Source organism: Primulina tabacum, chromosome 5, assembly GCF_025594145.1.
Source record: "Primulina tabacum isolate GXHZ01 chromosome 5, ASM2559414v2, whole genome shotgun sequence".
NCBI lineage: Eukaryota > Viridiplantae > Streptophyta > Magnoliopsida > Lamiales > Gesneriaceae > Primulina > Primulina tabacum.
Window position 1 is genome coordinate 22,413,517 of NC_134554.1, and position 27,912 is coordinate 22,441,428.

Sequence of the window (27,912 nt, forward strand, 5' to 3'; positions counted from 1 at the left end):
GCAAATTTAAGAAAAATAAAAAATATACAATTAAAATATTTTAATTGTATTTATTGGATGTGGTATGCATGTTTACAAGGTTAAAATTGAGGGGTTTTTTTTATTAGAACGCATTAGAGCTGTGTTTTAAATGTTATTCGAGACGCGATCCAGAGCGGAGACCGGTGACCGTAAAGGAAAATATTTTTATTAAATGATTATTTTTAATTATTTAATATATGATATATTTTAAATGATATTTTTGAAAATGATACTTTTTTATATGTTTTATGTAAGGTCTAGTAAATTCGAACTACGAACCCTACTACATGCAATCTAGGGTTTTACAAAATATGTGTTTAATTATTTTGTTGCATGAATATGTATGTCATTTCATGTTTTATTTAGGGTTTCATGCATTAGGGTTTTAAGTTGCATTTCACGCTCGAACGAGTAACGAAAACCGATGATAATTAAGAAAAATATTTTTATTGAATAATTAATTTTAATTATTTAATATGAGGTGTTTTTAATTATGATTTTTGAAAATGGTCCTTGGTTGGGTATTTTTACTCGTCATGCTATATTTTAACTGGTATGCAAATTTTAGCGAATCAGAGGACTTATTGAGGGTTCGGGCATTATTTTCAAAAAAGGTACCTAAACGAATTTTTTTTTGAGAATGTGTTTGGGGTTGACGGGTTAATTTAATTGCATAATGGGCCTAAAATCTTTTTAAAATTCCTTTAATTATTATTATAGGCCCATTAATGCACAAATCCCTACTTAAACCCTACCCCTCAAACCTTAACCCTACTCCCCAAGCTTCGGCCACCCCTCCCCCATAGCAACAACACCTTTTCAAAATTTCAGCAGCCTCCTTGGTCGGTTTTGGCTAGATAATCGCAGCAAGCTTCATCCCCGTCCCTTCGTTGCCCGTATATCGCATTGTAGTGTCATTTACAAGCGTATAATCATCAAGGCACTCCATGTATCTTCTTTCTCGCATCATTCATGTCGTATATATGCTGTGATGTGTGTTATGTATATAGAATGCTCGGTCCTTGCATGATATCACGTTATTTCATTCGGTTTTGACATGAACCCGCATGTTTATGCTTACATCTCATGTTTTTATTGACTTTATTGTAAGGGGATGCCGATTTTATGTTGCTAATGTGCTGTATACATCGAGGATTATGGTGTCAAGGGGATGGAGTCGGGTGAGGCTTGAGTTCTAGCATAGGCCGATCGAGTTTCTTGGGTTTGCGGCTTGGTTGCGAGTAGATTGATTGTTGAGGCCGAGCCGGCGGTGCAAGGGTCGATCCAAGCCATGGACCAGACCCTGGTGGGTCTGAGACACGGCCTAGGAGGGCTCGAACACTGTTGAATCTAATCTCGAAGCTGATCAATCGAGTGGAGGGTAGGTTGGCTCGGTTGGGGCTCTTTTGGGCAGTTTGCGAGTGCGTGCATCGTGCGGTGTTCATAGGCTGATGGCAGTGGTTAGGTCGGTCCAGGAGGGTCCCTAAGATGGTCTAGGAACTGTTGGTTCGAGGCTGGCTCGGGTTGGTTTGGAGTAGGGTAGATGGTGGCATAGAAGGGCTTGGATGTTTTTTTGTCCCACGGTTAGCACCGCGAGCGCTTGGTCTTCGAACATGCAGCACTACAGCACTGATGCAGTGGTGCCTAGGCACTAATCAAGCGCCGCTGCGCCACGGTGTCAGCACCTAGGCGCTGGTCCAGGGTTTCAGGAGCTCTTAGTTTAAGTGCTATTGCCTCGTTTGGGTATTAATACGTCTTTATGACCGAGCTTAGTGAGAGTTAGATTAGGTCATGTTAGGTTTGATTAGGAATCTTTGAATTATAATTTAAGGGTGGTCATCTTCGGGTTGAGTTAGTAGTCCTGGCAGCTCCCCGAAAACGAGTTTCTTGTTTTAAATGTTTATGTTATCATGTATATGATTTTTTATGTAATTATGAAACAAATACATTGCATGCTTGATTTCAAAAAAATTTTTACGTATATGCATGATTTTATTAAGTAATGATTATGGTGATATGTTTTGAAGTATGAGAGTTGGTTGTGACTGATACGATGACACGCTGACATGTAAGCTAGGGCTCAGTGGACAGGTAATGCTATCGCTGATGTCCGCCGCAAGGTACCACGGTTACACGTAGATGGATCCATCGACCGACACGATGATATGAATGTCACAACTAATGAACGGAATTCAATTAAAAGAAATGAACATGCGTATGATGATATATTGAGATACACTTTGACTGTATGCTTTATTATATTTACGTTTACGCTTTTACGATCATGAAATGTATTTTTATTACAGTACTTTTCACTGTTGCATGTTATATGTATGTTCTCGATATAATGTTACAAGTGTGTTGAGTCTTTAGACTCAGTAGGTGTGAATGATGTAGGTGAGCATATCGATGAGAAGACTGGAGGCGTCGAAGACTGAGTAGGCGGGGCTGGACATACCGTATTTTTCAACTAATTGAAATTTGCGGAAAAATAAAAATTTTCTTAAATAAATAATAATCTTTCAAATTACGATAAATAATCTGCTCGTCTAAAAATATTTAAAATAAAAACATTTACCAACAAAGTTTGCCAAAAAGTAATCGTTTAAACAACGTAAACAATTTCATGAAAATCAGAGTATTTGAAATAAGCATAAAGTCTTAAAAACGTAGACGGTCCTCGGGTTTAGCCTCCACGCAGTCCGAGCCGGCTCATTGGTCCCCACCCCTCGTCTCCTCAAACTCGTCCTCACCTGCATCGACCAAGTCTAGTGAGTCTAAAGACTCAACACATATAACTGAGAATAACAAATAATACGTAATAAAACCACATGCATTTTAAAGTAGGATATACATTCTTAAACTTGAACGTACTTACATAAACATAGACGTGCCTTCATATCGTAAAACTTTTCATAAACATACTTGCATCATACATACTTGAACATGCATAACATCATTTTGCGTAGAGATATGTTTCAAAGCAAGTGACCCGTAACATAGTGCGCTTGATCAGACTAAACCACAATACTGGGCTGGTAGGGATGTCCACTACCACTTACATGAGATCCCTAGTCATGCTTTATCGGGTGGATTGGTCCCTGGTCATGTTTTACCGCTTTCCAATCCTGATCTAAACCCGATCATGTTTTACCAGGGTGGAGAGGTCCCCGGCCACTATTGCGTATTTTCACTACCGTAAGTGTACAGTGTCAAGTTTTAGTACTGGTATGAGTACATATATCGATCCCACGAAGAGTAATTATTTAAAATTGTATATTAAGTATCACAATTGACATAGTTCAACTTTATTTAGAAAAATCAAAGAGTTGGTGTATAATCAATTCAGATCAACTAACGAATTACTTATGCACACAGTCGAGATTTAGTGAGTAAATCAATCTAGAGATATGATTTCGTCGAGTCTTCCCTATGCTAAATTGAAATTGACTAAAATTTAATTAAATAGCACCATATTTATTAACCAAGAACTCACAATATTTTCTATTCCCTTTTTCAATTGATAAATAGAACTGTATTACCTATTATCGATTTTAACACGTCTATTCAAAATCATGCAACACGTAATAAATGCACACAAGGTTCTCTTATGGATTCGCCAAAGTTATACGTCTCTTGCACGTTATAAATATTTGATGATGCGATTTTCCCTGTCCTAATTTCGATCACCTCTCTCGAGTGTTAGATCTCAATTATTTGATCAATCGAATTATGGTCAGTAATTCAAAAGCATAAAAGACAAGAAATCACAAACAAACACATGAATTAATTCAATGAAAATTCAAAACGTCAATAACATATGTTCGACCAAGACTACGTCAATCTCTAGAAAATAAAATTAGTTCATACTCAAATCTAGATCACAACAAAACCTGTTTGTAATCATTAAGAACGTAAAAGTAAAGAACCGAATTATGAACGTGTTTAGGAGAGATGAAAGCGTGTCTCCGTGTCCGGATTCAGCATCTTCTATCTCTGTTCTTCGTGTCCCATGCTCCGTGCTCTGAGCTTTTCTCCTTTTCTCCATTTTCTCCTACTGTGTCGGCTGCTCAAAATTTCCGAATCCCCTTCAAAGTCCACGACTGACCTATTTTATTATGAAAATCGCGCCGCGCACATATGCGCGACAAAGACTCACGCATATGCGCGGGTCCTTCTGTGTGGGCACTTTTCTTATGCGCGCACATGCGCGCCCTTTCTCCACGCACATGCGCGGAGTCTTCTGTCTTGCGCATTGGAAATTTCTTCGAGCGCGCATATGAGTGCCTTGTCCGGCGCATATGCGCGAACCTCTCTGGTGTCTCGCCTACTTCTTGCGCGCATATGCGCGTCTTTGACTCGCGCATACGCGCGGGTCTTGCTGTGTGTTGGGGACTTGTCGCATTTCTTCTTCTAAGCGCCATTTTCGTTCCTTTTCACGCCCATGTAGTCGCCTTACCTAGAATCCTGCAAATACATCAAAAATAACAATACCGCGTAATTCTGCCCAAGAAAACTAACAATCTATATGCATTACGAGGATAATTTAAGTGCAAAAATTGTACTTATCAAATCCCCCCAAACTTGAACTTTTGCTAGTCCCGAGCAAAATAAAACAAAATATTAACTAAACTAGACTCAACACATCCTAAAGAAAGTAACTGAACGAACAAGAATTGTGGAATAAAAGGATAACCACTAGCCTCAGATATTATAGTCCCCATCATATTGAATCAAACACATGCCACATTACTCACAGTTTACGTGCGTGTGTGTTTTGCTATTCTTGTTTACCCAATCCAAATGCCAAGATAAGTTCATAACTTTTTATCTCATAAAATTCTGGACTCCTCGACACACATGTAATTAGCAAAACCACTTGAAGCACACATTTACCTTCACAAATCAACATGACTTATAGGGTAACATTTGGCTAAACAAAATAGCCATCTGCAAAACAATAATTAACTAAACAAAGTCCAATATCATGAGATGTGCACATGTACACAATCAAATTCTATGTCTATCGACGGCATTTCTCAAGTGTCCTATAGGCTTAACTTTGGCAACTCTTCTCCACTAGTATATTGGGTACGTGTGACTCGGTTAATAGGTCTTTTAAGCTTATAACGTTAGGCTATGGTTAATAGCTACAAATGAAGATAGGGAATCAAAAGTGAGAGAAACAAACTAATTTAATTTTCAACACGCTTCTCCTTCTTCCTCTTGGTTCACATCCACTTGCTTTGCCACAACATATTCACCATTCTGTCCTCTTTTTCACATCAATACGTCATACTCTTTTATTCTTCATTCAACTTTTTCTTTCTTCCTTTTCTCAACATCTTTTTTTTCATAGAAATTAATTTCTTTCTTTTCACCTTTTTTCTCTTTTTCAATGATATTCTTATACGCGCACAAGGGAGAAGAACTTTTGTAGTGATACACATGTTCGTTTTCTCTCAGTTTTCGGTAGGTACTAGTGTATATGCTCAAAAGTTGGTAGTTGACGCAGGGATTTAGAATTGATACGAATGGGGGCTTTTGTGTGCCTTGGCACACTCCATTCGATTTTCATTAAGCTCAAACATGGGACACTAGGGTATAATATGATGTTATGGGTAGGCTTGAAAGGCTTAAACGTTCCAAAAATCGCCTAAATCATCCCTAAGTTACACAATACCTGTATCTCACCTCGAAGAGTGCCAAACCAAGTTCTAGACTACTTTCAATTTACCAATCAAAAAACACAGATAGATCATGTTTTCGGGTATTCAAACAGAACAATCACACATCTCATTCTCATTTAGGCTCAAAGGGCTAACAATTGACAAATTATTCAAGGAAAAACTAGGCCCAACATAATTCAAAGACTGCCTGAATCATTTTTGTGTTAGTGAACATGTAACTCAACAACAAGCAATCAACATGCATGTTTTGGAGTCCATTCATACATTCCAAATCACAAATCACATGAACACTCTCTTGACATCGGATGTATCAACAATCATAGCAATCGTGAAGTAGTGTGTAAACGGTTAAGTAAATATAGCATGCATTTAGATTCGTAATCAAGGAACATGTGTTTCGGGTCAACTCTCATCATTGTTTGGTTATTATCTTAATTCCACAACTATAGAGAAAAAACAATTTAACGACTAAAAATGGACATAAAGACTAAAGTAAATTTTTTTAAAATATTTTTATTTAAAATTAAAACATCAAAACATCAAATCAAATCAAATCACCCCCGCAAACTTAAAGTATGGCATTGTCCTCAATGTATAAACAAGAAAGAACAGAACAATCATACCTCCCACGACGAGCGTCAGTGCTCGCCATCACCATCGTTGTCATCCTCGTCCATGTTCTGGGTGGGGGCTGGTAAGGGGCTCCAGGATACTGAGGTGGCCATGCAGGTGGCTGGGAAAACATCGGATCCTCTGGACCTATAGGTGGGAACCGCTGAGCAAGCACGGAAGTGAAGTCCATCATGTATCCCATGAAATGGTCGGTCCGGTACTGAAGCGAATCCAGCACCTGGCGCTGCTCAACCAGTAACCTTCTCTGGTCCCCAATCTCTGTCTCAAGTCTACAAAATCGGTCTCCCCTACACTGTCTGGCTGCCTCAGGTGGCGGTGGCGGTGGCGGTGGCGGTGGAAGCTGTGGCTGCGGGAGCTCTGCTTCATCTGGATACTCGTGGGGAATATAGGAGGCAGCTCCAAAGAAGGCAACAATGGGGGCCTTCGGCTTAAGCACTTGCTCATCATGGCGACCATGACACGCCGGCCTGTCTGCATAGCTCGGTAACAATATGAGGGCATGGAAGGGCGACTGTGGCTAACCCTGTGCCGGCTCTCATAATCGATCCATGAATTATTTTCCCCAAGTCAACAGATTTTCCCATCACAATAGCAAAGACAAGTGCAACTTTGTCTTTGGTTACATTATGGTAGTGTGAGGATGGGAGAACCCGGGCCAACACGAACGATGTCCATGCACTTTCATTGGGGCCCATATCGGATTTCTTTAGAGAAATTGGACCACTCGAGCTCATTTTCCATATAGCACCTGTCTGACATAAGGTCTGAATGACCTCTGAATAATTAACCCCATCTTCTAGAAATTCACTGTACTCGTCTTGGTCGAGGCTTGGCATCTGATAGATCATGTTTATCGTTTGAGAGTCAAACGATACCAATTTACCTCTCACCAATACTTTCGACTCGTCATGGTGTATCCGCAGATTAGCATAGAACTCCCGCACAAATGAGATCACAGCATCTAGAGGAGGGTGAGCAAATTCAACCCATTGTCTTCGTTCCAGTTCATTCACAATCACACCACGTGCTATCGATAAATTAAATCCCCTCTCCGGGATGATGGACCGAGTCATAGAGCTCTCATAAATTTGCTGTGCTTCCTCATTCCAAAATCAGTGAGAATCAAAACTTGACGAAGAAGAGGCACCCTTTTTTGATTTCCTTTTCGGTGCCATGGACTCAATAATCAAAAGCTCACAACCACACACTGAACTCAAATAATCTAGTAGCAGAGCAAGTACAATTTCACCAAACCAACAGATCCGATGAGCAACGCAATGTATAACCCAATCACGAAATGATTTAGAGCAAATCGAAGTGCCCAAGTCACAACAATAGAAGTTCCCCAAAAGATCGAGCACCAATTCTAACTATTACGACGGATTAAACAAAATTTGGAGAAAACCCCTTAGTTGAACCAGGAGATGACCGGAATTAGGAATGTGGTCGTAAGTCACGGTGGTGATTGAGGGCGGCGATCGGCTTTCAGAGATGGGCGGCGATCAGCTGTGGTGGAGAGCGGTGAGGCGGTGTGCTTATTTCAGAAGAGAGGGAGACGGCAATCAGCTGTGGTGGAGAGCGGTGCGGCGGTGTGCTTATTTCAGAAGAGAGGGAGGCGGCTGTGTTTGGTTCTGAGGAGGATAATCGCGATGCCCTTTTTTTCTTAAATTAAGTTTCGCGCATATGCGCGCCTTAGTGCGGCGCATATGCGCCGAGGTTACTGTCTCGCGTGTGGTCTCTCGCGCGTATGCACGTGCTGAAGGGCGCATATGCACCGATGTCTGTGTGTGTCGCGCATGTGCACAAAAATAAATCGCGCATATACGCGGAGCCTTCTGCATATGTCGTGCATGTGCGCGCCCTGAGTGGCACATGTGCGCAGGGCCTTCTGCCTGTGTCACGCATGTGCGCGAAAATAAATCGCGCATATGCGCGACGCTCACTGTCCATAAGCTTTTCTTTTTTTTTTTAAATACCTGCAAAAATCACAAAATGCAAATTAATACTTGAATAGAGAAAGTTAAAATTAATAAACTAAGGAATTGAAATAAATAATAAAAACAAAACGAATGCAAAAATAAATAAATGTGGGTTGCCTCCCACACAGCGCTTGGTTTAACGTCATCAGCCTGACTTTTTCCTGTCTACTTTGGTTCTCCAAGTGGGATGTTGTCCATGTGTCGCACTTCACTTCCAAAGTAATGCTTGACCTTTTGACCATTTACTTTAAATTTCTGACCATTGTTGCACTTCAACTCAATCGCACCATGTGGATACACTGTTTCCACGGTGAATGGTCCAGACCATTGTGATTTTAACTTACCAGGAAACAACCTCAGTCGAGAATTGAATAATAACACCTGTTGCCCTGGTTCGAAATCTCGTTGAAGAATCTGCTTGTCGTGCCATCTCTTGGTTTCTTTGTATATCTTTGCATTCTCGTATGCATCATTCCGGAATTCCTCCATCTCGTTCAGTTGCAACAGTCGTTGCTCACCAGCTGCCCCCATATCAAAATTCAGCTTTTTCACAGCACAGAAGGCCCTGTGCTCCAGTTCCAAAGGTAGATGACAAGCTTTCCCAAAGACCAACCTATAAGGCGACATCCCGATAGGTGTCTTGTATGCAGTCCTGTATGCCCATAAAGCATCATCTAGCTTGATCAGCCCAATCCTTCCGGTTTGTTCTCACTGTTTTTCCTAATATCTGCTTGATCTCCCGGTTGGATATTTCTGCTTGCCCATTAGCTTGCGGATGGTATGCTAGTGTCACCATGTGCTTCACATCATACTTGGCCAATAGTGAGTTAAAAATTTTGTTACAGAAATGCGTACTTCATCACTGATTATGGCTCTAGGAGTTCCAAATCTTGTAAAGATATTCCTATGGACAAACTTAACAACTCCTCGAGCATCATTAGTACTGGTGGCAATTGCTTCCACCCATTTAGAGACATAGTCAACAACAAGTAAAATATACGATTGGCCGAAAGAGGATGGAATGGACCCATGAAGTCAATACCCCAGACATCAAAAAGTTCCACCTCCAAAATGTTTGTTAGTGGTAACTCGTGGCGTCTAGAAATATTTCCAGCTCTTTGGCATTTATCACAAGACTTTACTAAAGTATAACTGTCTTTAAACAAATTAGACCAATAAAAACCTGACTGTAATACCTTAGCTGCTGTTCTAGATGCTCCAAAGTATCCACCGTAGGGTGAGGAATGACACTGCTCTAGAATCGTACCTGCTTCTTCCTTTGCTACACATCGTCTAATTATTTGATCAGCGCATCTCTTGAACAAGAAAGGATCATCCCACAGATAAAACTTGGCACCATGAAAAAATTTCTTCTTTTGGTGATAGGTTAAATCTAGTGGTAATTCTCCTGCAGCAAGAAAATTAGCTATATCTGCAAACCAATGATGTGTAACATTTACCTTGAAGAGTTGTTCGTCTGGGAACGACTCATTGATCACTCCACCTTCAGTTCTTTCTTCCAGCTCTAGGCGTGATAACTGATCTGCCACCTGGTTCTCACAACCTTTCTTGTCTTTGACTTTCAAAATCAAATTCTTGAAGTAGGAGTATTCATCGTATCAACCTGGGCTTTGCATCCTTTTGGCAAACAAGTAACGAAGAGCTGCATGGTCAGTGAAAACAGTTACCTTGGTGCCAATGAGATATGTTCTGAACTTATTGAATGCAAACACCACTGCTAGCATCTCTTTCTCAGTAGTTGTGTAATTCTGTTGGGCTGCATTAAATGTACGACTTGCATAGTAGATAGCCTTGAAGATCTTGTCTCGCCTTTGTCCCAATGCTGCTCCAACAGCATAGTCGCTAGCGTCGCACATGAGCTAAAAGGGCTCCTTCCAATCAAGCACTATCATAATGGGTGCAGAAATCAGTGCTGTCTTGATCCTGTTAAATTCCTGCAAACAATCATCGTCAAAAATAAATGTAGAATCTTTTTCTAACAAATTACATAAGGGTCTAGTAATTTTTGAGAAATCTTTAATATAACGACGATAGAACCCGGCATGTTCCAAGAAACTTCTAATCCCTTTCACATTCTTCGGCGGTGGGAGATTCTCAATTGCTAAAACTTTGGCCCTGTCCACTTCTATCCCTCTGGCTGAAATCTTGTGCCCAAGCACAATACATTCTTGCACCATGAAGTGACATTTCTCCCAATTCAACATTAAATTCTTCTCCCGACATCTCATGCAAAACAAGCGTTAGATTCTGCAAACAATGATCAAATGATGAACCAAAGACAGATATATCATCCATAAAAACTTCCATTATTTCCTCGACCATGTCAGAAAATATGGCCATCATACACCTCTGAAAAGTAGCAGGTGCATTGCAAAGACCAAATGGCATTCTCCTGAAAGCAAATGTACCGTAGGGGCAAGTGAAGGTAGCCTTCTCTTGATCCTCCGGTGCTATGACAATTTGATTGTAACCTGAATAACCATCTAGAAAGCAATAATAATGATAACCACCTACTCTATCAAGCATCTAGTCAATAAAGGGAAGAGGGAAGTGATCTTTCCTAGTAGCTTCATTCAATTTCCTGTAATCTATACACATTCGCCAACCAGTCATTGGACGAGTTGATATCAATTCGTTATTCTCATTTCTCACCACAGTTATACCCCCTTTTTTAGGCACTACTTGTACTGGTGAAACCCAAGAACTGTCAGATATAGCATAAATAACACCACGTTTAACAACTTTAATACCTCAGCTCTCACAACCTTTTTCATGGCTGGATTAAGCCTCCTCTGATGATCAACATAGGGGAAATATGACTCCAGCATCAAGATTTATGCATACAAACCATAGGGCTAAAGACCGAAGTTGAGTATCTCGAGGATGCAAACCCCTAGCTCATAAACTTAGAACTTTAGCTCAAAGAAGCTTCATTCTTTTTGTAACGTCCCAGATTCGACGACTGTCCTCACTGTATCAAGACGAGTCTTTCCAGCGTGCTTATGTCCTCACTCACACGCACCCTGGAAACTTCCCAGGAGGTCACCCATCCCAAAATTGCCCCAAGTCAAGCACGCTTAACTTTGGAGTTCTTATGTGATGAGCTACCGAAAAGAAGATGCACCTTCGTGATATGAGTAATACAAATCAAATCTTTTAATCCCTCTTCAACTGTACAGTCCTTTACATTGAACAGTCTCGGAATCCCTCTCATTCCCGTGTGGGTCGGTTCATTCATGTTCCCTCCACCTAGAAGCTTGCCAGGAGCCGCTCATTGTCCGTGCAACTGATGGCACCGGCGATCACCCCCCCGCCCTCTTCGGCCCCGGGCCTCACATGCCCATCAGCTTTCGCTTGGTTCGTCCCCGAACCACACCGTACTAAGAGAGGTCGGCTCTGATACCACTTGAAACGCCCCAGATTCGACGACTATCCTCACTGTATCAAGACGAGTCTTTCCAGCGTGCTTATGTCCTCACTCACACGCACCCTGAGAAACTTCCCAGGAGGTCACCCATCCCAAAATTGCCCCAAGTCAAGCACGCTTAACTTTGGAGTTCTTATGTGATGAGCTACCGATAAGAAGATGCACCTTCGTGACATGAGTAGTACAAATCAAATCTTTTAAGCCCTCTTCAACTGTACAGTCCATTACATTGAACAGTCTCGGAATCCCTCTCATTCCCGTGTGGGTCAGTTCATTCATGTTCCCTCCACCTAGAAGCCTGCCAGGAGCCGCTCATTGTCCGTGCAACTGATGGCACCGGCGATAAACGCTTAACTTTGAAGTTTTTAAGTGATGAGCTACCGAAAAGAAGATGCACCTTCGTGATATGAGTAATACAAATCAAATCTTTTAATCCCTCTTCAACTGTACAGTCCATTACATTGAACAGTCTCGGAATCCCTCTCATTCCCGTGTGGGTCAATTCATTCATGTTCCCTCCACCTAGAAGCCTGCCAGGAGCCGCTCATTGTCCGTGCAACTGATGGCATTGGCGATGGGCCGAAGAGGGCGGGGGGTGATCGTCGGTGCCATCAGTTGCACGAACAATTAGCGGCTCCTGGCAGGCTTGTAGGTGGAGGGAACATGAATGAACCGACCCACAAGGGAATGAGAGGGATTCCGAGACTGTTCAATGTAATGGACTGTACAGTTGAAGAGGGCTTAAAAAATTTGATTTGTACTATTCATATCACGAAGGTGCATCTTCTTTTCGATAGCTAATCACAAAAGAACTCCAAAGTTAAGCGTGCTTGACATTGGGGCAATTTTGGGATGGGTGACCTCCTGGGAAGTTTCCAGGGTGCGTGTGAGTGAGAGGACATAAGCACGCTGGAAAGACTCGTCTTGGTACAGTGAGGACAGTTGTCAAATCTGGAACGTTACACTTTTGTAGCATACACTTTGATCTGTTAATCAACTCCTTTAAGGGCCATCAGATGGCGAAGTTGTGTGCAGTTTCAAAATGCGTAGGAGTCAATGCATTTTATTTAGGGATCCACCATTCACCCACGGGTGAAAATATCCTATGTGAATAATGAGTTAATAGTATAAGGAATCTCTGGCAAGAGTAAGACATGTGCATTTGAAAAGGGATTTCCTCGGTTGTATATATCATGTAACTATTATTAATCAAAGCAAAAATATTATCCATATAAGGATTTTCTTCAAGCAGCATTAGGATCTAATCCTAGCTTTATATGGAGTAGTATTTAGTGCTCGCAGGCCCTACTTCATGGAGGTTATTGGTGGAGAATTGGTGAAGGCAATAACATCTCGATATGGTCAGGGCCTTGGCTGCGTGACCCTATAAAGCCTCGAGTGGAATCTCAAAACATTCTGGTGCTAGAATCTCTAAAGATTATTGATCTCGTGATCCCATTCAATCGTGAATGAAATCTTGAATTCATCTAAAGAAATTTATGTGAAATTTATGTGAAAGAGACACTTTATAGATCCCAAATATACCCATACTGCTGAACGACTCCGATTTGCGCATATGGAGCTTCAACAAAGATGTTAATTGCACAGTGAGATCGGGGTACCATCATGCCTCGAATATCATCTACACAAGATGAGGAATCACTATGACGACTGCATGGAATCAGTTATGGGACTTAAATATGCCCTCCAAAAGGTGAAAAATTTTGTGTGGTGTATGGTGCGAAACTATCTTCCGACCAGAGTAAATCTTCAAAGTAAGTGATTGTTGGTCCCGCCTGTGTAAGTTGTGATTCCACGTTGCCAGTTTCCAATATTATGGGAAGACTGGACATGGAGGGGATACGAGTTTTTGTAACGATTCAAAGGGGCATCTGGCATTCGTGCAACGAGAGATTGTGGAATAATATTTCTCCTTCCACACACTGGACAATTAATCATGCCATTGACTCATCTAAGGAATGACTTGCTCTAAGAACAAATAGATCCACAACCAAACAATCAGTAGGATCTGTGCAAAAACGTGGGTGTATGTATTGATTCTAAGCTTTTAATGACTTTTATAGAGTTTAAATAAAAGTCTAGAGGTATTCAATATAGATTTTTATATACTCTATAAAAATTTTCTGGTTTTCAATGTAAAATTTTGTAGAATCTTAAAAAGTCATGTGGTATTCAAACTTGACTTTTAAAAATTCTACAAAAGCCTGTAATATTCAAAATATCTCATTAATTAAAAAAATTAATATATGAACTCCTTAGTTCTCATTCAACAACATGAGTAGGCATATTTATTAATTTTAATGTTGACAATAATTGAACATTTAAATTGTATAATATTTTAATAACAAACATGTAATATATATTATTTAACTAGAAAAGTGCACGTGCGTTGCACCTGAACAACTAAACTGTTGAAATATATAAATAAAATTTTGATAATATTTAAATGAATTAAAATAAGGATAGTAGTATTTATCAATTGAAATAAATCAAACCACAAAAATTAAAAATCATTATCATAGACGGTATATGAATCAGAAAAGTTGTCTTATCCACATGGCACATTTTTCAATATGCTTCTTGGTTGATTTTGACAACTCAACAACTCTTTGTCGTAATTTTTATAATATGCGTATAACTATTTTGGTATACTCAACAAGTATATGATCATCTTTAACTTATTATGTTATTTAGAATCCTCATCGAAGATTTGACATGCTTGTAGTTTGCTTCTCTATCACGATATTTTTTCAGTTTTCTACATTATTTTTATCCGGTAATCTTATATTTCGACTATTTATTATTATTTTTTGAATCATTTTTCAGTTTATGACAATCATCAACTGTAACTCCTAAGAAAAAATTCTTTTAGTCGTGATAGGTTTTCACTTGTGAGTAAAAGTATGTATAACCTATATATCCTTCAACAACATAATCAATAAATGATGTTGTAATTTCTTCAAACATCGTGATATTTGTAATATCATTTTTATATATTTAATATCAATATTATTAACATATAGCTATAAGGTTAATAAATTAAAACTGTTTATATATAGCTATTCGGTTAATATATATACTCAAATTACTATATTAGAACTATTTCCTCGTTTCATTTGACGCAATTCAGGAAAGTCATCTCGTTAGTTATTTTTTTAGAAGCTTTGGAACGATGATTGCGTTCATCATATCATGGGGATAATATAGTTTCATTCTCATTTGTTGTGTCTAGAACATAATATTATATTATTCATTGAAACAAAACAAATGTTCTTCTATCGAGTTTACATTTTTTTTATAATATTTTATATCTTATGGAACGACATACAAAATTAATTATTGTATTTTAAAAATTTTGAGAAGAGACATGAATAACATAATTAAGATGCAAATGAGATAATAAATATCATTCAAATATATATAAAAGTATTTGTTTTATTCAATATCTCATCTAATAATACAACTGTTTAGATTTCATAAGCATTTTATAATAGTCAAAATTAATTTGATGAAATGTTGTAGAATTTTATTTGCATTTCACTATTTGGCTAAGTAAATGTATTTGGCGAGAAATTTTCAATACTACCATTTTATATCTTATGAATTAGCTGATTAGTCACTTTGACTAAAAAAAGACAAAAACAACCTCTTAACCACCTCGGAATATATCGAGATGATATTGGATAAAATAAAGTACAATTGGCTCAATGTCTCAATTTACTAAAAATTCACAAAATTGATCTATTGTGACCACAAAGCTTTAGAATTATTCTCATACCATTATAAATAGAATGAGAATTGTGTATACTTTGTTTTTCATGTGTTTCTTTATCTGGATGAAGAATTTTTTCTTTTTGAAAACGATTTTATTTTCTTAGAAATATTGATATTTTATATGACATTCATACAACATAATCAACACAAATGACATATAACAATAAAACATGTTAACTCTAGGGTAAAAAACTCATCTCATTGCAATAACACTAAATGACAAATGAATCATATTATTTAGTAATATTTATTTAGCAGCATATATAAAAAATTGACCAAATGCTTAAAAATAGTGTTTGAAATCAGTTACATACAAACATTTCTCTCAATCACGCATCTCAATTGACACATAAAGAGTCTGAAAATATCTCTATTTTAAATGGGAGAAAGAATTTTTATATGAACTTAATATTTATTAATAATTTATTTTTATTCAATCCGTCTCATCTCCCTTCGTCTTCCCATTATTATCTATCATTAATATGATAGAGATTTTCATAAATTTGACTGCAATGTATAAATTTAAGAAATTAAAATTAAATTAAAATAATAATTATTTTGATTGAGTTAAGTACACTATTAATGATCATTTTATACTAATATAAAAAATGACTTAAATAACATCATGAATATGATGAATATTGTAAAACAAAAAATTGGTAAAATAGTAAGCTCACAATTGAAAGTCATATATTTAATAGATATTATTAATAGATAATATATTATTTAAGAATATTTTTTTATCTGGATGAAGAATTTTTTCTTTTTGAAAACGATTTTATTTTCTTAAAAATATTGACATTTTATATGACATTCATACAACATAATCAACACAAATGACATATAACAATAAAACATGTTAACTCTAGGATAAAAAAACTCATCTCATTGCAAGAACACTAAATGACAAATGAATCATATTATTTATTAATATTTATTTAGCAGCATATATAAAAAATTGACCAAATGACTTAAAAATAGTGTTTGAAATCAGTTACATACAAACATTTCTCTCAATCACGTATCTCAATTGACACATAAAGAGTCTGAAAATATCTCTATTCTAAATGGGAGAAAGAATTTTTATATGAACTTAATATTTATTAATAATTTATTTTATTCAATCCGTCTCATCTCCCTTCGTCTTCCCATTATTATCTATCATTAATATGATAGAGATTTTCATAAATTTGACTGCAATGTATAAATTTAAGAAATTAAAATTAAATTAAAATAATAATTATTTTGATTGAGTTAAGTACACTATTAATGATCATTTTATACTAATATAAAAAATGACTTAAATAACATCATGAATATGATGAATATTGTAAAACAAAAAATTGGTAAAATAGTAAGCTCACAATTGAAAGTCATATATTTAATAGATATTATTAATAGATAATATATTATTTAAGAATATTTTTTTAGCATCATATATTGAAATTGATTAAATACTTAAATATTTGTATTTGTATTGAAATCACTTACATACAAACTTTTTCTCTCAATTATGTATCTATGTTGATACATAAGTAGTTTAAAAATATATTTATTTTAAATGAGAAAAATATGTTTTATATGATTTTAATTTTATTAATAATTTAATTTTATTCAACCTCACTCATCTACATTCGTCTTCCCATTATTACCTTAATATTCGGAATATCAACAAATTTTTAATTTATAACATTATTAAACAAAATGGTAAAATAATAATCCTATTAAACTAACGTAGAAAATAATTTAAAGAACCTCATGAACATGACAATTTATAAAACAAATAAAATCGTAAAATAGTAAGTTTACAAATGAAAATCATATATTTATAAAAGTAAAATAGATGTAATATTATTATTTTTTTTAAATATGTAAATTAAATTAAATTTAAAAGTAAAATCAAATTAATAATTATATTGATTGAATTTAGTAGACTATTAATGATCATATTAAACTAACATAGAAAATTACTTAAAGAACCTCATAAACATAACAAATTGTAAATAAATAAAATGGTAAAATAGTAAGCTCACAATTCAAACTCATATATTTATAATAGTATTAGATTTCTAAACAACATGTAATAATAACAAATTAAACTATGTATAAATCTACAACAAACTTACAATCTGACCGTAGAAGACGCCGGAGCACTGTGCACGCGCAAAAAAATCAGCTGAAAAACGAGCTGCACTACAAGCTGACAAAATTCATGATCTTAACCAACACTAAGAAATTTACCAAGAATTGAAGCTAAATCTTACACCAAATCCAAACTAAAATCGCATCAGAGAGAATTTTATCACAGATGGAAAGCGGTATGGAGAAAAATAGACCGAGTATGTCCATATTTAAAGACAATTTGCGACGGTTTTTCATATTTAAAGACAATTTACGACGGTTTTTGAGAAAATCGTCGCTAATACAACCGTCGCCGATATAGCGACGGTTTTTGAGAAAGATTTATGAACCGTTGCTATTATCGACGTTTTTATAAACTGTCGCTAATTATATCGACGGTTTCCTAAAACAGTCGCAATTTTTTAAATGGCGACGGTTTTAAAAAAAACATCGCAAACACATATTTTTTTTATAGTGTATGCACTTGGCATGTAGCTACACCATTTCCTGCACGAGCATTACAAATGTCAGAAGTTGAGGTTCTACCCTATGAAGGTGTACTAGTTGATGATCCGTTCTGCTGGAACGCATATGGCCTATAGGTCTCACTCACTATACGTCCAATTGATTGTTTACAAGAAGGTATGTATAATTCTATAAAAGAGAGCTCCTTGATTGGCTGCTAAGAAAGCTGGTATTCATAATTATTTATAATATAACCAGAAGGGAGCAGTTTAGTTGTTGAAGCGCAACCTCTCGTATTTGATCGGTTGTTAAGGTTTCATCATTTTGGTATTTGTGTCACACATTGCCTGATGAGAACATATTGTGATTGATGATATGATTCTATCTTTCAAGCTTTTAGTGTTTTTGAGTGGAGTACTACAGGGATTACACGACATACTTTCAATAGATAAAAAAACAAGAGCAAGTACGGAAAATAATTGTGGATGAATACAAAAACTACAAAAATAATCCTCAAAATGTAATCCCACAAACGAAGTAAGACATAAAAACCATTTTGTTTTGTACTTATTCCTTGACAGTATTTGATCACAACCAAAAATTGAAATCTCTATGAGGATGTTCAACTGGAGCGTGTGCTAAATTTCCGACCAGTTAAGTTCAGATTCATACATCATGTGATTGATCAGTCCCCTCGCCGCATCATCATTCAAATTCTGAATTTTCTCTGGATCTATCTCGTGCATATGCCTTTTGATTTGTTGCCTAACCATGTCACTAACAAGCTCCGTGTTGTATTTCTGCATTGTATCATACAAAAAGAACGTCTCTAGTTATTATTATTCTTTCAAAGTGTGAAGAAGTGCAAAGAAATTGGATCCTTCATTCAAAGAAACCAAGTAACAGTAAGAACATCACTTATTTATATTCTGTTTTGTTACATACCCAACGAAAATTTCATCAACTATGACATCCAGTAACCTTATGTAACCAAAGAAACGTATCGTTAACATCTAATCAACGTATTATGTGCAATCTTTTTATTATAGAAGGCTGACGAAAAGACCCGTGGACCGAATTTAGCATCCAACACAATGTAGCTCCTCAACAAGTAGTTTCAGAACATCACAAGAAAAAGATAGAAACCTAACAAAAGGGTTCTTCTTTTCATTATAGTTGGATTGAGGGGTTTGGGAAACTCTCCCACTGATATTGGTGCTCTTGTTTACAAGTCAATGCGAGAGAAATGGGAACCCAGAAGAAGGCCATCAACGAAACAAAGGCGATAAAGTGGCATATATTTACATTACAGGCTAGAACAAAATGCACATACTGATACGTAGGTGAAAGCAATCAAAATTAGATTATTGTGGGCATGGAATTAGTTTCAAAAAGGGATCGCCAGTGTCTCGATCCCCCATCAACTCTACAAGAAACTTGGAGGGCACAATAATTTTGAAAGGTTCATCTACCAAGAAAGTTAGTTTTTTCAGATGCCCCTAATTGACCTATGGCCTCACAATTTCCTCCTGTGGGAATACATGTTGATAATCCTGACCACGATATACAAATGACAAAAGTATAATCATTGTAACCAAAGAATACATGCACAAGATGTTACATCCAGAACAAGAGTGAGAAGTTAAAAAATTCTAGCGCAATATTACAATGTAAAATATATCGAGCTGACACATTCAAGTGCTATAAAACTCTATTGGGAGCACAGTGAAAGTAAATTTGAGTTCAATCTGTATGCAGCGAAGGAAATTCATTTTTTTTCCAGCACCATTCTGTGTGGTTATAAACCCAAGAGGGTACCATCTCAAAAGGTCTGCCAAATGGGTGGTATACCAACATATGTTAATAAGCCACTCTTATTAGTTTTAATATTTCAACGTGGGACATTTGTAACACATTCTCTCATAGCTTGTCGAGAGAACAACAAATATTGGAGTGCAGAATCCAAATTTATGAATAAAATAAAATACCTTATGGCCAATAAATTTAGCCCGCCTCAGACATTCGCGGTACAACTGCAACAAAAACGAAAAATTCTGTTATCGATCTAACAACAATGTCAAACTAGTGATTCCATAAAAAATCAGAATCTCTCACACATATATACCTAACAATTTCACCTATCGCAAAAATAGACACTAACAGACAAAAACAAGGATGATTCGTACCCTAATGGTATTGTTGGCGAGTTCAGGAGGCAAAGCAGTTTGAAGGGATGGCATCTTCACCTGGAAATTGTTATCACTCCTCTTTCTCGCCAGATGCTAAGAGCGAGCCTGCTTTGTGGTTTCACTCTAAAACCAGCACAAATAAAAATAATTTTCACAAGTATTTCTTATAAAAAAAAAAAAAAGAATCTTGAGGGAAAACACTTGACTTTTCTGATTTTTCACAAATATATCATGGTAACTTAACATGGGTCAAATGCCAAATAAACCAAAGAAATAGTCACACAACAATACCAGTATACCACGAACCAGGCTGGATTATTAGAAGATAAAATGAAAACTCAAGCTGAACATTTAACAGATCTGGAGAATTTTAATTCCATCTGATATAATAACAATTTGTCGCACCAGAAAAAAATATATGCGAAAAAACGAATCAAAAAAGAGAAGCCACAATTCAAGCATCTTGACATCAAATACTTGTTTTTTATTTTGAAGAAAAAGTTTCAAACTAAGCCTACCTCAATAAACAACAAGAATCGTAGCAATAATACTAAAAAAATTACATGAAAATATTTTTTCAAAAGTAGCCCACATCCATCCAGCTAGGAGGAGGAGAGAAATCAAAGATGAGATTTAAAATTTACCAGGAAGGGCTGTTGTGCGCAGTTGTGAAGCACCTCCCACGGGGATAGAGGATTCCAAGCGAGGAAAATAAATACAAGAAAAACAAAAAAAAGACGGTAAAAAGAGCAAAAATAGGGTTAGGTTGGGAGAAACTGAGCCAATTCGAATTACCCCCTAGGGGGGTCCTGACCGTGGGCGTTCAGAACCACCGGTTCAAAAATAATGGTTTAGGCTATTGTTCATGAACGGCTCAGTTTGATCATTTATTTTTAAAAAAATTTAGAATATTGTTAAAACAGAGAAAAGAAGTGTCTTTTGTTTTTGATATGATCGATTGAAGTGTTTAGAAGAAGTTGAATAAGCATTTCCTAAAATTTCTTTCTTAAAAAATAATTGAGTGATTATATACCGAACTTGGTATTCTCGATTGTTAATGACAGTTGGCTAACAAAATATGTGCGGAAAGAAGTCAAACTGACATATTAGAACAGTTCAAATAATGGATTGGCTATGGTAAACTGAAATTAAAATACACAAGTCCTAGCACTTAATGATCCTTAATGATGAGATACAACTTTGTAATCTTTTGTTCTGTAGGTTGGTAACCTCTACTCAACTTATCTGCATCTCTATTTATGGACTTCAAACTGCAACTGTCACAAACTTCAAAAAAGATTTGTTCCAAATAATGATAGCCATTGTTGCGCCTTTTGTCTAGGTCATCATTCTCTGACATCCTTACAAAAAGTAGTGCGGTTGGATTTGGCTGCGTTAGCGAAGTATGGAAAAACTTATCCAATAATCAGTTTAGCTCTCTGGTGTAAACTGATGTTCTAGATAGTGAATGATGATCTCTAAACTGATAACTTCATAAAAAGTGCTTTGATATAATCCAATTTAGCTCCGAGTCAGTTTTTGCTTTACTAGTCCAGTTATGTAAACTAATTTAGCTTGTGAAAATAGTCAGTTTCGTTCAGTTCATATGACTCGGTTTAGTCTTGTTCTCTTTAGATTAGATCAGTTTTTCTTTAAATCATTTGTTAACACCAAAACCATAGTTGTCAAGGCGCTAGGCGACGTCAAGGCGACGAGCCACTGCCTAGCGCCCGAACGCCTAGGTGACAAAAGGCGATCGCCTAGCCACGAGACGATAATATAGAGAGAATGTATTATATATTTATGTTCTACTAAAAATCAACTATTAATAATAATGAACTATATGAAAACCTAAATATATAAAGCTTCAAGTAATTTGTTGTTTGGCTCGAAAAATTCCTCCATTGGATGTGAAGCCACAAAACCTACATGTCACACTATTAGTATCATTTGGATTTTTCAAATAACAATGCTTCCAACCGGGGTTTTTGTTATTATCCCCATCTGGTTGTGTGTTTTCTGATTGAGGATACTAGGCTATTTTTTTAAAATAAATGCAAAACAGATAAGGCAAAAGAGAAGAAGCCTGCGGCAGAGAAGAAATCTTCAATCGGCAGGGGAGAGTGGTGTGCGCAGATAAGGCAGAAGCTTCAATCGGCAGGGGAGGAGAATACGTATCGACAAATCGACATGCAAAACTAGGCTTTTGTTTAAAAATAAATTACTTATGGGCTGAAATTAGTTATGGGCTTATTTAGTTGGGCTTTGGGTCATTAAAAAATAAAGAAGAAGCCTGCGGCAAAGAGGCGGAACGCGCTGCACAGAGGCGGAACGCCTGGAACGCCCATCGCCTGGAGAAAAGCGGCTTCAAGGCGATAAAGGCGCTCGCCCAGCCATACACGTCGCTTGGTTGTCCATAAGGCGCTGCAGCTCCGCCTAGCGCCTGAGGCGCGCCTAGGCGCGCCTTTGACAACACTGACCAAAACATAAATATTCCAACAATTTTTTCTTTTTGTTGTTTGAAAAAATTAAGCAATAAGTTCATTTGTCTTTAGGAAAAAACGGTACGAATAATTCTGATAATCGAATATCTGATAAACTGATACCTTCTAAACTGAAAACTTGTGAAAACTGATAGAATAAACAAATATAACTATCTTCTATGTTCTTTGTTTTCACCATTTTTCTCCGACTTCTTTGAAGAAGGTTTAGTTTTAGACTTAATATTCTTGTCTTCCCCATTTTTGTCAACACTGGGGTAGCCACATATGTTTTCAGAATATGTACAACTGAATTCATTTGGGCTCACATTGTGAGGACCTGGAATTTGAAAGAACAAAACATAGTGAACGTGACGTCGCAAAAAACGCAAGACCGAAGTTTACTATCTCGAGGATGCAAACCCCTAGCTCATAAACTTAGAACTTTAGCTCAAAGAAGCTTCATTCTTTGGTAGCATACACTTTGATCTGTTTATCAACTCCTTTAAGGGCCATCAGTTGGCGAAGTTGTGTGCAGTTTCAAAATGCGCAGGAGTCAATGCATTTTATTCAAGGATCCACCATTCACCCACGGGTGAAGATATCCTATGTGATATAATGAGTTAATAGTATAAGGAATCTCTGGCAAGAGTAAGACATGTGCATTTGGAAAGGGATTTCCTCAGTTGTATATATCATGTAACTATTATTACTCAAAGCAAAAATATTATCCATATAAGGATTTTTTTCAAGCAACATTAGGATCTGATCCTAGCTTTATATGGAGTAGTATTTAGTGCTCGCAGGCCCTACTTCGTGGAGGTTATTGGTGGAGAATTGGTGAAGGCAGTAACATCTCGGTATGGTCAGGACCTTGGTTGCGTGACCCTATAAAGCCTCGAGTGGAATCTCAAAACATTCTGGTGCTAGAATCTCTGAAGGTTATTGATCTCATGATACCGTTCAATCGTGAATGAAATCTTGAATTCATCTAATAAAATTTATGTGAAAGAGACACTTTATAGATCCCAAATATTCTCATGCTTCTCTACGACTCCGATTTGCGCATATGGAGCTTCAACAAAGATGGTAATTGCACAGTGAGATCGGGGTACCATCATGCCGTGAATATCATCTACACAGGATGACGAATCACTATGGCGACTGCATGGAATCAGTTACGGGACTTAAATATGCCCTCCAAAAGGTGAAAATTTTTGTGTGGTGTATGGTATGAAACTATCTTCCGACCAGAATAAATCTTCAGAGTAAGTGTTTGTTGGTCCTGTCTGTGTAAATTGTGATTCCACGTTGCCAGTTTCCAATATTATGGGAAGACTGGACGTGGAGAGTAGACGAGTTTTTGTAACGATTCAATGGGGCATCTGGCATTCGTGCAATGAGAGAATGCGGCATAACATTTCTCCTTCCACAAACTCGACAATTAATCATGCCATTGACTATCTAAGGAATGACTTGTTGTAAGAACAATAGATCCACAACCAAACAATCAGTAGGATCTGTGCACAAACGTGGGTGAATGTATTGATTCTAAGCTTTTAATGATTTTTATAGAGTTTAAATAAAAGTCTAGAGGTATTCAATATAGACTTCTATATACTCTATAAAAGTTTTCTGGTATTCAATGTAAAATTTTGTAGAATTTTAAAAAGTCATGTGGTATTCAAACTTGACTTTTAAAAACTCTACAAAAGCCAATAGATATTCAAAATGTCAATAGTTCTCATTAATTAAAAAAATTAATATATGAACTCCTTAGTTCTCATTCAACAACATAAGTAGGCAGATCTAATAATTTTAATGTCGACAATTAATTGAACATTTAAATTATATAATATTTTAATAACAAACATGTAATATATATTATTTAATTTCTAAATAACATGCAATAAAAACAAATTAAACTATGTATAAATCTACAACAAACTTACAAACTGATCGTAGAAGACGCTGGAGCACTGTGCACGCACAAAAAAATCAGCTGGAAAACGACCTGCACTACAAGCTAACAAAATTAATGATCTTAACCAACACTGAGAAATTTATCAAGAATTGAAGCTAAAAATTTACACCAAATCGAAACTAAAATCGCCTAAGAGAGAAAAATTTATCACAGATGGGAAGCGGTGCGGAGAAAAATGGACCGAGTATGCCCATATTTAAAGACAATTTGCGACGGTTCTGAGAACGGTTTTACACCCGTCGTTATTAGCGACGGTTTTACAACCGGATCAGCGACGGATTTATGAATAGCGACGGTTTTATAAACTATCGCTAATTAGAGCGACGGTTTAGCGACGGTTTTATTAAAGTCGTCGTAATTTTTTAAATGGCGATGGTTTAAACAAAAACCGTCGCAAACACGTATTTTTTTTGTAGTGTAGAACAGTACCACAATATATACGATTAAAATGAATTAGATTCATTAAATCATTCAACCAAAATATGACATAGGCACTAGTATTTTTTTAATTACAAACTCAAATTCTAATACTCTCCAATTTTTAATCATTATATTTCCAAACTCATCCAATTCAAATGTGTCATCCTCTTTGCTAACAGGTGGAGGAGGATTTTGAACTGTATTGTTCAACTGGACTGGAACAGTTTCAGGAATAGCATAAAGATCATTTCCAAATTCATCCCATTCTTAATCTTCAGCCAAGGACCAAGAGTTGAACATATTCTATGTTTAGATACTAAACTAACATAAGACTTTGTACCACAACGGTTTTTACGATCCCTAAATAAAGGTGGTAACATTCTGCAAGATTAACTAAGGAAGCTCACATATTTCATGGATTATTGAGCTGCTCCACCAAAGTTACAGTTTGAAAATCATCGGAATAATTTGCCACCTTTGCCCTACAATAGTTAAAAAACTTAAATAACAATAAAAATATCTTTCAATGATGTCACAGTATATTATATGATCATTAAATCACAGAACTTCAATAGGTCTGAGACAACAAAAAATTTGGTGACCTGTGAACAAAAGTGCAAAGCTAAACCCCACAGACTTTTCAGAGAACATTTTGTTCTTCTCATCTCACTTAACATCAATCTTCGATTAAAAAAAAAAACTAAACGCTTCACTTAGTGATTAATGTCTAAACTAACTAAACAAAGTTAAGGATTAAGACAATACTCTTCTTGCTCAGCAACAGATGCGGTAATTATGGGATTCAAAGGTCGTCCAGCGGCAAATCAAAACTGAAGTGTTTTTGGGGATTAACGTTTCTTTATCATGATACTCTGAAACGCATATTACACAACAGTGAAAAGAGTATAAATGTTAAAGAATAACATATAGCGACAAAAGAAAAACATCCATAGAGCCCCTCAGAAAGGCACTACCAATTGTGACTTGCCCATTTAACGTTATAATCATCCATTCTTGAGTAACTCATCATAAACCAAGAAGTGTTGATTCTCAAAATGCAAGCAACTTCAAATATGACCAAACTGAAGAAAATTATACAGTTCAATTATGCCCAGACTCTCTCACCCAATGATCGGGAAGATTAGTGGAATCTTACATTTTAGAACCACCATTATCGTAATTTTCTCAAAAACCAGATTGTAAATTGAAAGCACCTATATAAATCATGAATTATCCAAGCCTATGTCTACATTTTGTGGATATAAGGAGCTATAAGAAGACAAGTAACTAGGATACATCCAAGGTCAATCAATGTATGGAACAAAACCAGCACACAACTTTGGCTACAAACATAGAACCACCATATGCTTCACACAAACCATAGCAGACGAACACGTTAATGTAAATGAAAGTTCACATTAGTTTCAAACCAGATAGTTTCTGAAAAATGACTAATAATTATACTATATCATTATAAAAGCCAAAGAGATTAAGGCGACAAAACAATTCAAAACAACTTTTCTGGTTCATCAGAATTTTACCTTCAACACACAAATGCTATCAAAAACACAAATATAATATGTCTACCTAGTATTGAACAACAAGCATTAAAAAGCGACTACAAACCATTTTATATTTAAAATTGAATTTCTGAAAAAATCCGTAGAGAACCAAAACCAACTTTTGTTAGTCTGAGCATTGGTGACAATAAGGTTAAAATCAATAACCATTCGCAAATTATTTAATTAAAAAAAATTTTCTTTCGCGTGCCAAACCGATATAAAGTTTCCATCGATAGCAACTGGATGATAATCTTTCGCACTTTTAAATTTATACTAAACTGTCATGTCTTTTTAAATCTTTTTTTGGATTTTTTCTTTATCTCCACAAAGAGAAGCACCGCGAACTATATCAAATGATAAAAATAAAAAACCTGCCATTGAATTGAAAATAACAAAGAAAAAAAACAACGGAAGTGTACAATGGATGATCAAGAAACTATTCTCTCTTTCTTTTCCTCTCAAATTGTTGCGAATCTCAAGAAAAGTAATCGAATGGACTAATAACTCCACTGACGCATATCCAATCTCTTTCAAATCCTTTACAATTACAAAACTTCCAGATCGAAATCTGCTTCAATAATCGAAATAAATGCCAAAAAATTAGAATAAAATGGAAGCTTAGACTCGATTTCCACTCACCTTAAACAACGATTTGATACCAAAATAGAAGGCTAAAGACCTCAGGCTTTCAAATGCCAAGGTTGACGCGCCGTTTTCAGTAGTGGTGAAGTGGCGACGAACGAGAAATCGGACACCTAGGGATTTCTCCAAATGGGGATCGATCGGGACTTCAAAATGAGAGAGGAGATAAAAGTCGAGTGAACTAAAAAATGGCATGTAAAATCGAAAGTATAGGTTCAGAAAATAAGCACCGGACGTCCATTTTTTTACCTCAGCAATTTGAGATTATTTTTTTTACATATTATTTCATCAAATAACATTCCAAAAAATGTCACTTAAAATTTAAAGTTAAGCTCCTTTTTTTAACAAACGAATTCTAAAATAGTATACTACTTCATCAATTCAAAATCTAGTCTTTCTTATTTTTTTCGATCTTTTTTGAATTTGAGTTTTTTTTATCCAAAACACCATGTAATCAAACTATGTTAATTCTCTTTGACCTAA

At 36.3% G+C, this 27,912-nt stretch overlaps 3 protein-coding genes across 15 annotated transcripts; all 3 read right to left on the reverse strand.

Annotated features, from left to right (window-relative positions):
- Window positions 1-8,488: 8,488 nt before the first annotated feature.
- On the reverse strand, window positions 8,489-8,950 carry LOC142544266 (uncharacterized). Its single transcript, XM_075651326.1, has one exon. It carries the CDS (start codon window positions 8,948-8,950, stop codon window positions 8,489-8,491), a length of 462 nt encoding a protein of 153 aa, XP_075507441.1.
- Window positions 8,951-8,993: 43 nt separating this feature from the next.
- LOC142544267 (uncharacterized) lies at window positions 8,994-10,200 on the reverse strand. The gene is made up of 3 exons (XM_075651327.1): window positions 9,948-10,200; window positions 9,520-9,755; window positions 8,994-9,134 (listed from the first exon to the last, which is right to left on the reverse strand). The coding sequence occupies exons 1-3, from the start codon at window positions 10,198-10,200 to the stop codon at window positions 8,994-8,996; spliced, it is 630 nt and encodes a 209-aa protein (XP_075507442.1).
- Window positions 10,201-18,638: 8,438 nt separating this feature from the next.
- LOC142547309 (uncharacterized) lies at window positions 18,639-27,627 on the reverse strand. 13 transcript variants are annotated; one of them, XM_075655530.1, is made up of 7 exons: window positions 27,427-27,611; window positions 25,991-26,097; window positions 25,633-25,707; window positions 24,774-24,835; window positions 20,339-20,464; window positions 20,141-20,185; window positions 18,639-18,952 (listed from the first exon to the last, which is right to left on the reverse strand). In XM_075655530.1, exons 5-7 carry the CDS (start codon window positions 20,390-20,392, stop codon window positions 18,791-18,793), a joined length of 261 nt encoding a protein of 86 aa, XP_075511645.1. In that variant the 5' UTR covers window positions 20,393-20,464; window positions 24,774-24,835; window positions 25,633-25,707; window positions 25,991-26,097; window positions 27,427-27,611; the 3' UTR covers window positions 18,639-18,790. The 13 variants fall into 13 exon arrangements, with proteins under 13 accessions (XP_075511645.1, XP_075511647.1, XP_075511648.1 ...); XM_075655532.1 differs by having other exon boundaries at window positions 24,774-24,840; XM_075655533.1 differs by lacking the exon at window positions 25,991-26,097.
- Between the last annotated feature and the right edge of the window lie 285 nt (window positions 27,628-27,912).

Bases quoted from the DNA above. Each gene is read 5' to 3' on its own strand.
- LOC142544266 (XM_075651326.1), bottom strand. From the start codon at position 8,950: ATGTCGCCTTATAGGTTGGTCTTTGGGAAAGCTTGTCATCTACCTTTG.
- LOC142547309 (XM_075655542.1), bottom strand. From the start codon at position 20,392: ATGCCATCCCTTCAAACTGCTTTGCCTCCTGAACTCGCCAACAATACC. The intron at 20,186-20,338 runs GTACGAATCATC...TTTTTGTTGCAG, and splicing joins TCGCCAACAATACCATTAGG to TTGTACCGCGAATGTCTGAG. The intron at 18,953-20,140 runs GTATTTTATTTT...GATACAATGCAG, and splicing joins CTAAATTTATTGGCCATAAG to AAATACAACACGGAGCTTGT.
- LOC142544267 (XM_075651327.1), bottom strand. From the start codon at position 10,200: ATGTGCGACGCTAGCGACTATGCTGTTGGAGCAGCATTGGGACAAAGG. The intron at 9,756-9,947 runs GTTGATACGATG...ATTGGTTTGCAG, and splicing joins CAAAAGGATGCAAAGCCCAG to ATATAGCTAATTTTCTTGCT. The intron at 9,135-9,519 runs GTATTACAGTCA...CTATTGGCCAAG, and splicing joins CATCTAGAACAGCAGCTAAG to TATGATGTGAAGCACATGGT.